Here is a 12992-nt window from a genome sequence, read left to right on the forward strand (position 1 = left end):
GACTAATTATAAAGTAGTTTAACTAAATCTCGTTACGATAATCCAAATCTAAAGCTTACTAATTATAAAGTAGTTTAACTAAATCTCGTTACGATAGTCCAAATCTAAAGCTTACACGTCTGAATCCACTGGAATAGTAATATCAACGTCGAGAGATCTAGAAACACAACCCTATCTTTAGAAGGTAGAAAAAAATAACTAAAACTACACAGTTTCTAAATCTTACCTTTATACCACAATTTCATGATTGTTATACTCTATCTATCTCAGTTATCTATATTTCATTTTGCGATTTTATTGTTACGTTCTTCAAATAAAAGGATAATAAGTAAACAATTAAATCTGAATGTGATTTGATTAAATTCAGTAGTTTTGTCATCATTAAATTCAGTAGTATTAGGGCTAAATCTTAAATCAAAGCTAAAATACATGGGCCACATCTAAATATCTACCAATAAAAAACGAAACGAGACTTTCCTTGTTGTCAAAGTGTTTTATAAAAGCAACCTCAGTAAACTAAACCCCAAGCAACACGAGGAACCCAAGAGACAATAGAAAGTAGAAGAAAATGAAACTGGTTTGGTCTCCTGAGACAGCATCTAAGGCTTACTTAGACACCGTTAAATCTGTAAGTTTATTGTTTTCCGGTAGAAACTGTCTTCTTCATCATTCACAAGCATCGTGTCGTGAGTCGCTCTTGTAATGATCTTTTTCATTTCTGTTTTGTTTTTTTTTTCTTCAGTGCGAGAATCTTGAAACGCCTGACGCGGCGGAGCTAATATCGGCGATGGCAGCCGGATGGAACGCGAAGCTGATCGTGGAAACTTGGTCATACGGAGACGCAATAGCCTCGAGTGTTGGCTTAAACGTCGCGAGCCGACACGCAAACGCGAAACACATATGCATCGTACAAAACACGTTATCAGAATCTGCTTATCTCCAAGCCATTCAAGAACATTCATCTCCCCTGAACTTACCAGAGACGATCATCGCTGAAGAACCTCAAAGCGCGATGAAGGAGATACAAGGAATAGATTTCTTGGTCGTGGATTGGCGGAACAAAGAGTTTGCAGCGGCTGCGTTGAGGAACGCTGCGTTTGGAAGCAGTGGAGCGGTTGTGGTTTGTAGAAACGGGTACTCGAGAAATGCTTCGGGTTTTAGCTGGACAAGGGGTTTAAGAGACCGGACCGTTGTTAGAAAGGTGACTCTTCCGGTCACTGGAGGTATTGAGATAGCTTATGTGGCGGCAAGGAACTCTGGGAAGACTGAGAGCAAGAAGAGAAGATGGATCACACATGTTGATCAGAGTTCGGGAGAAGAACATGTATTTAGTATTTAGAAAGTCAAGAGACAGAAAAATGTGAGAAATGTTTATTTGGATTATTGTATTTTACTTTTTGTACATAGGATCATAAGATTCCATAGTTGATAATTGATATTGTATCATACTTGTCTTAGATATCAGCTACAACTGATAATATGAGAATGTGTTGACTTTGGAGGGAATTAAATCTATGTGCATTAGTAAAAAGACATATTCATTTGGCTTAGATCTTCCTAAAAGAAAAATGAATTCCAAATTTTGAGATTGTATAAATACAGGTTTAAAGAGTTATAAATTATTTATTCGCATAATCAATATACAAATCGCAAACATGTATTTGCATATATTTTTATAAGTGTTTATGTCTTTTACGTGTTTGTACACAACAAAATGTTGCATTGTTTAATTAAGAGAGTAAACAAATCTGTAAATCTTGCTTATTTCACAATTTCATTTTCTGCTACTATATAGGTATCATCATGTGACGAAGTACAAGGACAGTGGATAATATTCCACTAGTGCGTTTCCTGTGATGAGCTTCAGACTTATCAGAAGATGATCCATTGGGTCAAAGAACATTTATTTAGAACGACTATTGAAGAATACTCATACAAGCACAATTATCACTGAAGGTATTAATATTGAGCTCAAGAACAGTTCTTTAGGATTGCTTGAGCCCATCACGTTAGAGAACACATAACTCTTAGAAGAGGAAAATTAAACCACTTGTTCCCGGTTTAATATTTCAAGGCTCCTAATATCAATGTCCGGTTAATTGAAAAGTAGAAGTTTTGTAAAACATATGTTTTGGTTGTACTTGGACCAAAACCCAACTGATCAAATATTAGAGCCTGATATGATTAATCTAAAATCCAACTAGTTAAATCAAAAGAGGCTTTGGTGGATATCATTTGGTTTTGCTCAAATAAAAAAAAATCAATTAAATTCAAAAGTGAAGAAAAGGAAGGTTTGATGACTGAAAATGTACGTGTGGGAAAATACAATATAGGCGGAAAAACAGATGACGATTGCCTTTTGTCGTAATCCAAAGTTCCCTGCGGTGTTGGGCAGTCCGGAACCTGAGCCCTCTGACCCGTAAATGCGACCAGTGATATTTATCTCACTTATTAAAAAAAATTAAAATGGCGTCACGTGCACATGATCCAACCAATGAATATGGACATGTCATGCAAAAGTCAGCTGAGCCCAAAACCAGAAACCCTTCAAAATTATTAGTTTATGGACGATCTCACTCTCTCATGCTCTAGTATTCTCTGGTCATCTCAGTTCTCATGTTTAGTTATTAACTTCAAAACCATAATCACATGAAATACAGAATGAGAATTTAAGTTAGGAGCTGGAGACCAATGAGTAAGGCACACCCATCTATCAAGTCATTGGCCAAATGATGTGTTGTTTGGTAATGTGTATCAACTAATCTCATAAATGAGGTAGTTGGATATGCATTTGATGCTCTCTTCTCACTCAGTATTTAATGTGACAATTCCCCCTACTCCTAATATTTATTCCTAAAGCAACAAACAGTAAATACAGACTTTCATATATCTCATTTTGAGCAAACTGATGTCGATACCGTCTTTCACATTCATGAGATCTACTGAATTATTGAAGTGCCTATTTAAAATTTTTATTTACGAAAAACAATCAGCCAAGGATTTTGATGCTGGAGATAGGATTCAAACTATTTCTATTGAACTAATTTTTTTTGTAGTTTCCACTATGAGCTAATATACGGGTGGATTTTTAATGGAAGAAGTAGAATACAAACAATAAATCCATATGTAACGGAAACTGCATTTATTGAATAGAGCAAAATTTTGTCACTTCATCTGAAAAAATGAAAAGATTGAAAAAGACAAAAAAATGTGTATTGTTATAAAAAGAACTGGAATTTTATTGTATCGCGGGAATTTAAATAAAGGAAAAATTTATACCCGTAGAATTAATAACACTGATAGAAAGAGTTTATTCAAGAGAGAAGAGAAGGTTGAGGTGTGGTTTATAAACGATCGAAACGATCGTTTATATAGAAGAAGAATTCACTGTGCAAATAGTACAGCGGGCCCCACATCTTTTTATATATTCAAACATTACGGCTGGCTGTCTTTCATAACACTCCCCCTTGGGGATCGGTGTCACTATCCGCTCTCGCTTAACGTCTTTGTTGCCTCGTTAAAAACCTTTCTAGGAAAACCCAATGGGAAAAACCATAGTAAGGTAAAAAGAGTACAACTACGTAAGCTCCCCCTCGAATGAACAGTCATAGATCCTTCTGATGGCGCATCCCAATGTTGTGGATGTGTTTTCTGAATACCGAGGTAGGGAGTGATTTTGTGAAGAGGTCGGCTGCATTGTCGCATGATCGAACATATCTTACTTCAATCTCTTTATTCTTCTCGAGCTCTTGAGTGTATGAGAAGAACTTCGGAGGTATATGTTTGGTTCTATCGCTTTTGATATATCCTTCCTTCGTTTGAGCAACACATGCCGCGTTATCTTCATATAGAATAGTTGGCTCCGTATTTTCGTTAATCCCACTGCTTGAACAGATGTGTCGGCTTATTGATCTTAGCCATACACATTCTCTACTTGCTTCATGGAGTGCAATGATCTCAGCGTGATTTGAAGAAGTAGCAACAAGTGTCTGCTTCTGAGAACGCCAAGATATGGCGGTGCCTCCAATTGTAAAAACATATCCTGTCTGGGATCGAGCTTTGTGTGGATCTGACAAATAACCTGCATCTGCAAAACCAATCATTTTACCTTTTGAACTTTTAGGATAAAACAAGCCTAAATCAGTTGTTCCTTGAAGGTAACGGAAGACATGTTTAATTCTATTCCAATGTCTTCGCGTAGGAGACGAACTGAATCTCGCTAAAAGATTAACGGCAAAAGATATGTCAGGTCGAGTACAATTTGCAAGATACATAAGAGCTCCAATTGCACTTAAGTATGGAGTTTCAGGACCAAGTATTTCTTCATTTTCCTCAGATGGTCGAAACGGATCATTTTCAACATTAAGTGATCTAACGACCATCGGGGTGCTAAGAGGAGTTGCTTTATCCATGTTAAAGCGTTTCAATACTCGTTTGGTATATGTAGACTGGTGTACAAATATACCCTTTCGAGAATGCTCAATTTGTAATCCTAGACAATATTTTGTCTGGCCGAGATCTTTCATCTCAAATTCTCCTTTCAGATAGTTTGATGCCTTTTGGATTTCGTTTTGAGTTCCAATAATATTAAGATCATCAACGTACACCGCGATTATCACAAATCCGGATGTTGTTTTCTTTATGAAAACACAAGGGCATATAGGATCATTCGTGTATCCTTCTTTTGTTAAGTGTTCGTTGAGACGATTATACCACATTCGTCCAGATTGTTTTAATCCATATAACGATCTTTGCAATTTTATTGCACATAACTCCTTAGGTTTGGAACTTAACGTTTCTGGCATTTTAAATCCATCTGGGATTCTCATATAGATATCAGTATCTAATGATCCATATAAATATGCCGTAACGACATCCATGAGACGCATTTCTAAATTTTCATTGGCCGCTAGGCTCATCAGGAATCTAAATGTGATTGCGTCCATGACAGGAGAATAAGTTTCCTCATAATCAATTCCTGGCCTTTGAGAGAAACCTTGGGCTACGAGACGAGCTTTGTATCTTGTAATCTCGTTTTTCTCATTTCTTTTTCGGACAAACACCCATTTGTACCCAACTGGTTTTACATCTTTGGGTGTGAGCACAATAGGTCCGAATACATTTCGTTTGTTAAGCGAATCTAATTCGACTTGAATTGCATCTTTCCATTTTATCCAGTCATGTCTCTTTTGACATTCATATACAGACTTTGGTTCTGGATCTTCGTTTTCTTCATTTATTTCCTTTGCTAAAAGGTATGAGAAAACGTCATCAATATCATCCATCTCATTTCGTTTCCATATCTTTCCATTATGGATGTAATTGATAGAAATCTCATGATTTCTTTCAGGTTCAAGATGCTTTATATTGTCATTAGATTCACAATTTTCTTTGTCCAAAATATTTTCTGTTATTTTGGGAGTATCATGCTTTTCACATTCCTTACGTTTTCTAGGAAGTTTATCCTTTGAACCAATAGGTCTACCGCGCTTTAAACGTGTTCCTGATTCACGTGTATCAACTGCCGTTCCACCATTTTGTGGTATTTCAATACGAGCAGGAGTATTTGCAGCGGGTATATGTGATTTAGTTACCATTTTGGTATCAGCAAATGCATCAGGTAGCTGATTTGCTATATTTTGTAAATGCATGATACGTCGAACTTCTAGTTCTGACTGTTTCGTAGGAGGATCAAGGTGTAATAACGATGGTACACTCCATTTGATCTCTTTTCCTACTTGTTTATTGTCTCCCCCTAGAGTTGGGAATTCTTTCTCATTGAAATGACAATCGGCAAATCGTGCCGTAAACACAATCACCAGTTTGTGGTTCTAGGTATCTTATTATTGATGGAGAATCATAGCCAATATATATTCCCAACCGTCTTTGCGGTCCCATCTTTGTACGTTGTGGTGGTGCTATTGGAATATAAACCGCACAACCAAAGATTTTTAGATGAGAGATATTTGGTTCTTTTCCAAATGCTAACTGTAATGGGGAATATCTATGGTATGCACTTGGTCTTATCCGAATTAGTGCTTCTGCATGCAAAATAGCATGTCCCCATACAGAGGTTGGGAGTTTTGATCTCATGATCAATGGCCTTGCAATTAGTTGCAGCCGTTTAATTAATGATTCTGCCAAACCATTTTGTGTATGAACATGAGCAACAGAATGCTCTACTTCAATCCCTGATACCATACAATAATCATTAAAAGCTTGGGATGTGAATTCACCAGCGTTATCTAATCTAACTCTTTTAATTGGATAATCTGAGAACTGTGCTCTTAATTTGATTATCTGAGTTAGAAATCTCGCAAATGTCATATTTCGAGATGATAACAAACAAACATGTGACCATCTACTCGATGCATCGATTAATACCATAAAGTAGTAGAATGGTCCACACGGTGGATGTATTGGTCCACAAATATCACCTTGGATTCTTTCCAAAAACTTTGGTGATTCTTTGTCAACTTTGGTTGGTGATGGTCTTATGATTAATTTCCCAAGAGCACACGCATCACATGTCATTTTATTACTTTGGTATATATCTTGGGTTTTTATTGAATGACCATGTGAGCTTTCAATGATTTTTCGCATCATTGTAGTGCCTGGATGACCAAGGCGATCATGCCATAATGTAACATCTTCTGGATTTCTTTTTATCACAAGATGTGATTCTATAGCATCAATATAAGTGTGATGCAATCCAAAAGGAAGTTCTGGAAATTTTTCCAGTACAAGGCCTTTGCCTGATTTTTCAGAAGTTATATACAAATACTTCTTTCCATTCTCAGTTGCAGACTGAGTGTTATACCCTTGACGGTATATATCTTTGAAACTCATCAAATTTCTCTTAGAATTTGGAGAATATAAGACATTATCTATGGAAAACTTTGTTCCATTAGGCAACATAAAGTTCGCCTTGCCAATTCCTTCGATCAGGTCTGTAGGACCTGATATTGTGTTTATAGTCATTTTTACTGACTTTAAAGTAGAGAAATATCTCTTATCCTTCAGTATAGTGTGCGTTGTGCCACTATCTGGTATGCAAACTTCTCTACCAATTTGCTTAGTTGTTGTTTCATTTGCTTTCTTATCCATTTCTGTAACACACAGTTAATATCAATAAAGAAAATAAACTTTCATAAGTAAACATATTATGCATCAATAACAAGTACACAATAATTATACATTAGATATTTTGAAATACAACATTATTCTGAAAGTGAAATACATAATATTTTATGGCATCACTAGGCATTATTAAGCTTGATAAGTACAAGTACTTCAATTATTTTGATGAGTGGCCTCGTCGAAATCTCCCATAAAGTCAGAGGATTCGAGGTATGTCGATGTTGTACCCACAAGGTGTTCATTGTGATTTACTTCCTTTGCCTTGCCTTTAATAGATTCTTGGTACAATTGGCATAGATGCCGAGGAGTTCGACATACTTGAGACCAGTGTCCCTTCGATCCACATCTGTAACAGACGTTCTCATTTTTATGAGTAGGGTTTTCTTGGGTTTCTTTTCCTTTTACCCGATCAGATCGATTCCATGTGTTGGATCCCCTTCCTCTTGGGTTGTTACTCCTTTCATGGTTGCGGTTAAATCGATAACCACGACCACGACCAAAACCATGATTGTGACCACGGCCACGACCACGCCCACGATAGGAATAATTTCCTTTTTCCGGATTTTTTATATCCGTTGCATTTACCTCAGGAAATGCTTTGGTTCCCGTGGGTCGGGCATTGTGGTTTTTAATGAGGAGTTCATTATTTCTCTCCGCTATTATAAGCGCCACAGCAAGTTCAGAGAACCTCGTATACCCACAATTTCTATATTGTTCTTGTAGAACATAATGATTTTTGTGGAACGTTTGGTAAGTTTTCTCGAGCATTTCTGCTTCCGAGACAGGCTTACCGCAATAATCTAATTGCGCCGCTATTCTCAATATAGCGGAATTGTACGTTTCCACTTTTTCAAAATCTTGAAATCGCAGATTTTTCCACTCATCGAGTGCATGGGGGAGAGTAATTTTCTTTTGGTTATCAAACCTCTCCTTCAGAGCTTTCCAAAGATCTAAGGGATCTTTGGTTCTCGCATAATCATGCGTAAGATTTTCATCTAGATGCCTTCTCAGAAATATCACGGCCTTAGCCTTTTCATGAGAGGTTGATATATTGCCTTCTCTTATTGTTTCGAGTATTTTCTCGGAATCTAGATGAAGCTCCATGTTTGTGACCCATGCCGTGTAGTTTGTGCCAGTTACTTCCAATGCCGGAAACTGAAGTTTCTCGATTTTTGCCATTTGAATTTCGAATCGCAGAGTGATCGTGCTGATAACGTGTTATAAAAAGAACTGGAATTTTATTGTATCGCGGGAATTTAAATAAAGGGAAAATTTATACCCGTAGAATTAATAACACTGATAGAAAGAGTTTATTCAAGATAGAAGAGAAGGTTGAGGTGTGGTTTATAAACGATCGAAACGATCGTTTATATAGAAGAAGAATTCACTGTGCAAATAGTACAGCGGGCTCCACATCTTTTTATATATTCAAACATTACGGCTGGCTGTCTTTCATAACATGTATCACTTTTTTTTTCTCTGACGGTGATTGTATTATACCCGTAAATACGCACCTACGTGTATGTCGTATAGATTTATTGGTATCTTGTATGATTACACGTATATGTTTACCAAGACGTGAAAATAAATCAAAGTTCTCTGAGCAAATTCAGGATGCAGATCTTATTTTGAATTGTGCGTTTAACACTACCCCTTGTGTTTAGTTATTATTTCTTGAACTATTTATTTATTTGTGCAACAATTTTTCCCCTTAAACACAACAATGTATTTTTATTATTTTTTTAACGAAAACCATCAATGTATTTGTTCTTTTGTTATTTCCGCAAATACTAGCTTTTAGCAAAACTCTCTGGTTTGTTTCAGAAGATATGATCACAACCTGACGAGAATCCCGTCACTGAAAATGAAATGAGAGAAATTCAAACAACCCTTTTCTTTACATATCTAAGGAAACTGTCATCATTACATTTCATATAAACACATACACACGTAAGCCTACATAATTTTGACTTATAAAATTGAAAGTGTTGGCAAAAAGGAAAAATATACATGAAAGTGTTGATATGCCTTGAATCTGGATGTTACATCTAGGCGATGGATGTTACATCATGTACATCATACCGACTCGGTTGCATCAAGAGCGTTGCATCAAGTTATTATGGATGTTACATCTGATCGTGGGCTTAAGCCCATGAGTCCGTTTAGTCTAGGGTTTTAGATGCGAGATGTTACTATATATATCTTGTATTCGAAGTAACTCTAAACTTGCACTTTGTAAGCTCAATATCGCCTCCAATAATAAGATCTCTCTTTGCCCGTGGATGTAACCCTAGGGGTGAACCACGTTAAATATCTGTGTCGTAGTTACATCGCTTTTATTCATCTATTTCCGCATCTGTTCCTTCTCACGTCGTTACAACAAACTGGTATCAGAGCTTCGGGTTGTGATCTAGTGAGAAGATGTCTGGAATAAGAGCGAAGATCGACAAGTTTGATGGGAGAAATAGCTTCAGTCTTTGGCAGATTAAGATGCAGGCGTTGTTGAAGCAACAAGGCATCTGGGGACCATTGCCAGAAAAGAAATCTGAAGCAACTGATTTGGAGACTCTAGAAGAGAAGGCGTTCTCAACAATTTTGTTGTGTCTAGCAGACGAGATCATCATCGAAGTGTCGGATGAGAAAACTGCTGCTAGTTTGTGGCAGAAGTTGGAGAGCTTGTACATGACAAAATCTCTAACGAACAAGCTACTTCTGAAGCAACGCCTCTTTGCCTTGCGTATGCAAGAAGGTATTGAGCTTCGCGACCATCTTGACAAGCTGAATTCGATATTACTGGAGCTGTGTAACATCGATGTTAAGGTGGAGGATGAAGACGCGGCACTAATCCTGTTGGTATCTCTGCCGAACTCCTTCGAGAACTTCGTGCAATCGTTCATTGTTGGCAAAGATACAGTGAAACTGGAAGAAGTTAGGTCGGCGCTTCATAGTCGGGAATTGCGCCATAAAGCATCCAGCTCAGGGACAGACAATCAAGCATCAGGGTTGTTTGTCAGTGGTGTGAAGGGACATCGGAACAGAAGGACTTCGAAAGATAGGAAGTCGTTTCCAAGAGGTCCTAAAGCATCTGATATTCGCAACTATTGCAAAGAGAAGGGACATTGGAAATCAGACTGTCCCAAGATGAAGGAGCAGCAGTTTGGGTCTGTTGCAGTAGCCGAGGATGAAACCAAGTCTGACGACGACATCACTCTTGTTGTGCACAGACACACATACTCTTCTAATGTGTGGGTTCTTGATACGGGAGCATCCTACCATATGACACCGAGGAGAGAGTGGTTTTCAGAGTACACAGAGGTACTTGACAACAAGATTAAGATGGCAAACGACTTTGCCTGCAAGATTGTTGGGATCGGCTCAATCAAGCTCAGGACACATGATGGTAGATTCTGCACATTGAACAAGGTTAGGCATGTTCCATCAATGACGAAGAATTTGATATCCGTGAGTCTTCTGGACAGCAGAGGGTTCAAATATTCGGGTGGCGATGGAGTTCTGAATGTCTACAGGGGTTCTGATGTGATTCTGAAGGGTTTCATGAACGGTACTCTGTATTTGCTGAAGGGTACAACAATTACCGGTTCAGCAAATGTTGCATCGCCAGAGATCCCAGAGAAAGATATGACTAAGCTATGGCATATGAGGCTTGGACATATGGGTGAGTTTGGGATGCAACATCTGTCGAATCAAGATATGCTTCATTCTGATATTGGTTTGGAACTCTGCTCGGAAGAGTTCAAACAGTTTTGTAAGGATGCAACATCTGCCAAGCATCTTACAGATAGGGGAACACCACAGCGGGATGGTGTTACAAAATGGATAAACCAGATAATGCTACAGAGAGCGACGTGCATGCTCTCGAGTGTTGGTTTGGAGAAGCGGTTTTGGGCTGAAGCTGTCAACACGGCTTGCTACTTGATAAATTTTGGTTCTCACACAGACATCGAGTGCAAGATACCTTCTGAGGTTTGGTCAAGTAGATCTGCTAAATATTCACTTTTAAGAGTGTTTATGGGCTACGGTGATGGAGTCAAGAGATACACGGTCTGGTCCATCAGAAAACCGAATGGTTCTAAGCAGGAATGGTGTCTTCGATGAAGCATCTATGGTTAGAAGCTCAGGGTCCAGTTCAGAAGCAGAAAAGGGTAGCACTGATAAACAGGTGGAGCTGCAAGATGATGATGAAGTGATCGATGTGCAGGCACACACAGAAAATCAAGAGGAGCGTGTAGAAGATGTTCAGTTGGAGTCTACGAAGATTCAACCGCTTGATGTTACAGAGCGTAGCATTGTGAAAGATCAACCAAGAAGGGTTGATGTTGGGCCACAATAGAGATATCGCTTCGAGGATATGGTGGGTTATGCACTTCAGGTTGCAGAGGAAGTGGATGCGTCATCTACTTACATGGAAGTTGTTTCTAGTCCAGAGTCTGAAAAATGGCATGTTGCAACGAGAGACGTGGAGTCTCATCAGAAGAATCATACATGGGATCTGGTCACATTACCATCAGAGAGAAGGGATGTTACATACAAGTGGGTCTTCAAGATAAAGGTTGAAGCATCATCGGCAGAAAGAGTTAAGTATAAAGCTCGGATTGTTGCAAGAGGGTTCAGTCAGAGAGAGGGAGTAGACTACAATGAGATGTTCTCACTTGTGGTCAGAGATACTTTCATCAGAGTGTTGCTAGCATTGGTAGCACGTCAGGACTTGGAGCTTAAGCAATTTGATGTGAAGACAGTGTTTTTTTTATGGAGAGCTAGAGGAGATATACATGACTCAGCCAGATAGTTATCGAGTTCCTGAAAAGGATGACTATGTGTGTACGCTTCAGAAGTCACTTTGTGGATTTAAGCAGTCTCTCAGAGGATGGTACAAGAGATTCAGCAACTATATAATCAAGTTGGGCTACATCAGAAGTCCTTATGATTGGTGTGTCTATGTGAGCAAGTTGAAGGATGCGACGTTCATCTATTTGGTGCTCTACGTGGATGACATGTTGATAGCTGAAGAAAAGATGTGTGACATCGAGAAGCTGGAGCTTATGAGTTCTAAAGTTGAGATGAAGGATTTGGGTACAACAATGAAGATTCTAGGGATGGAGATCTTCAGAGATAGGGAGAAGGAGTTGTTCTTGTCACAGAAGGCCTACATTAATGAGGTGTTGACAAGGTTCGTGATGTCTTCAGATGAACCTATCAGTATTCTGTGCACTGCAAATGTTCATCTCACCAAGTATATGGTTTAGCCCGTTGGGGCATCTGGTCCGCAAGGACATCTGGCCCGTTGGGGCTTTTTGGTCCGCATGGACATCTGGTCCGCAAGGACATCTGGCCCGTTGGGGCATCTCGTCTGCAAGGACATTTGGTCCGTAAGGACATCTGGCCCGTTGGGGCATCTGGTCCGTTGGGACATCTTGCCCGTCGGGGCATCTGGTCCGCAAGGACATCTGGCCCGTTGGGGCTTCTGGTCCGCAAGGACATATCTGGTCCGTTGGGACGTCTGGTCCGTTGGGACATCTGGTCCGTTGGGACGTCTGGTCCGTTGGGACATCTGGCCCGGTGAGGCGTCTAGTCCGTTGGGACATCTGGTCCATTGGGACATCTAGTCTGTTGGGACATCCGGCTGATGACGAACGTCTGGCTCTATTTGAGCATCTGGCCGTTAAAGGGCGTCTGGTTCGTCATAGCAACACATCTGGTCCGAAGGGACATCTGAGGCAAAGAGAGCGATGGTACATTTGGCGTTGAAGAACACATTTGGTACATTTGGCGTTAATGGCGCATCTGGCACTTGAAAGTGCATCTTGTACATCTGGCGCTGATGGCGCATCTGG

At 39.2% G+C, this 12992-nt stretch overlaps 1 protein-coding gene across 1 annotated transcript; it reads left to right on the plus strand.

The window, feature by feature from the left end:
• Positions 1–264: 264 nt before the first annotated feature.
• Positions 265–1550, plus strand: LOC111208882. The gene is made up of 2 exons (XM_022708494.2): positions 265–628; positions 743–1550. Exons 1-2 carry the CDS (start codon positions 569–571, stop codon positions 1337–1339), a joined length of 657 nt encoding a protein of 218 aa, XP_022564215.1. The 5' UTR covers positions 265–568; the 3' UTR covers positions 1340–1550.
• The last annotated feature ends 11442 nt before the right edge of the window (positions 1551–12992 follow it).

The sequence above is a fragment of the Brassica napus genome, chromosome C8, assembly GCF_020379485.1.
Source record: "Brassica napus cultivar Da-Ae chromosome C8, Da-Ae, whole genome shotgun sequence".
NCBI classification, from domain to species: domain Eukaryota; kingdom Viridiplantae; phylum Streptophyta; class Magnoliopsida; order Brassicales; family Brassicaceae; genus Brassica; species Brassica napus.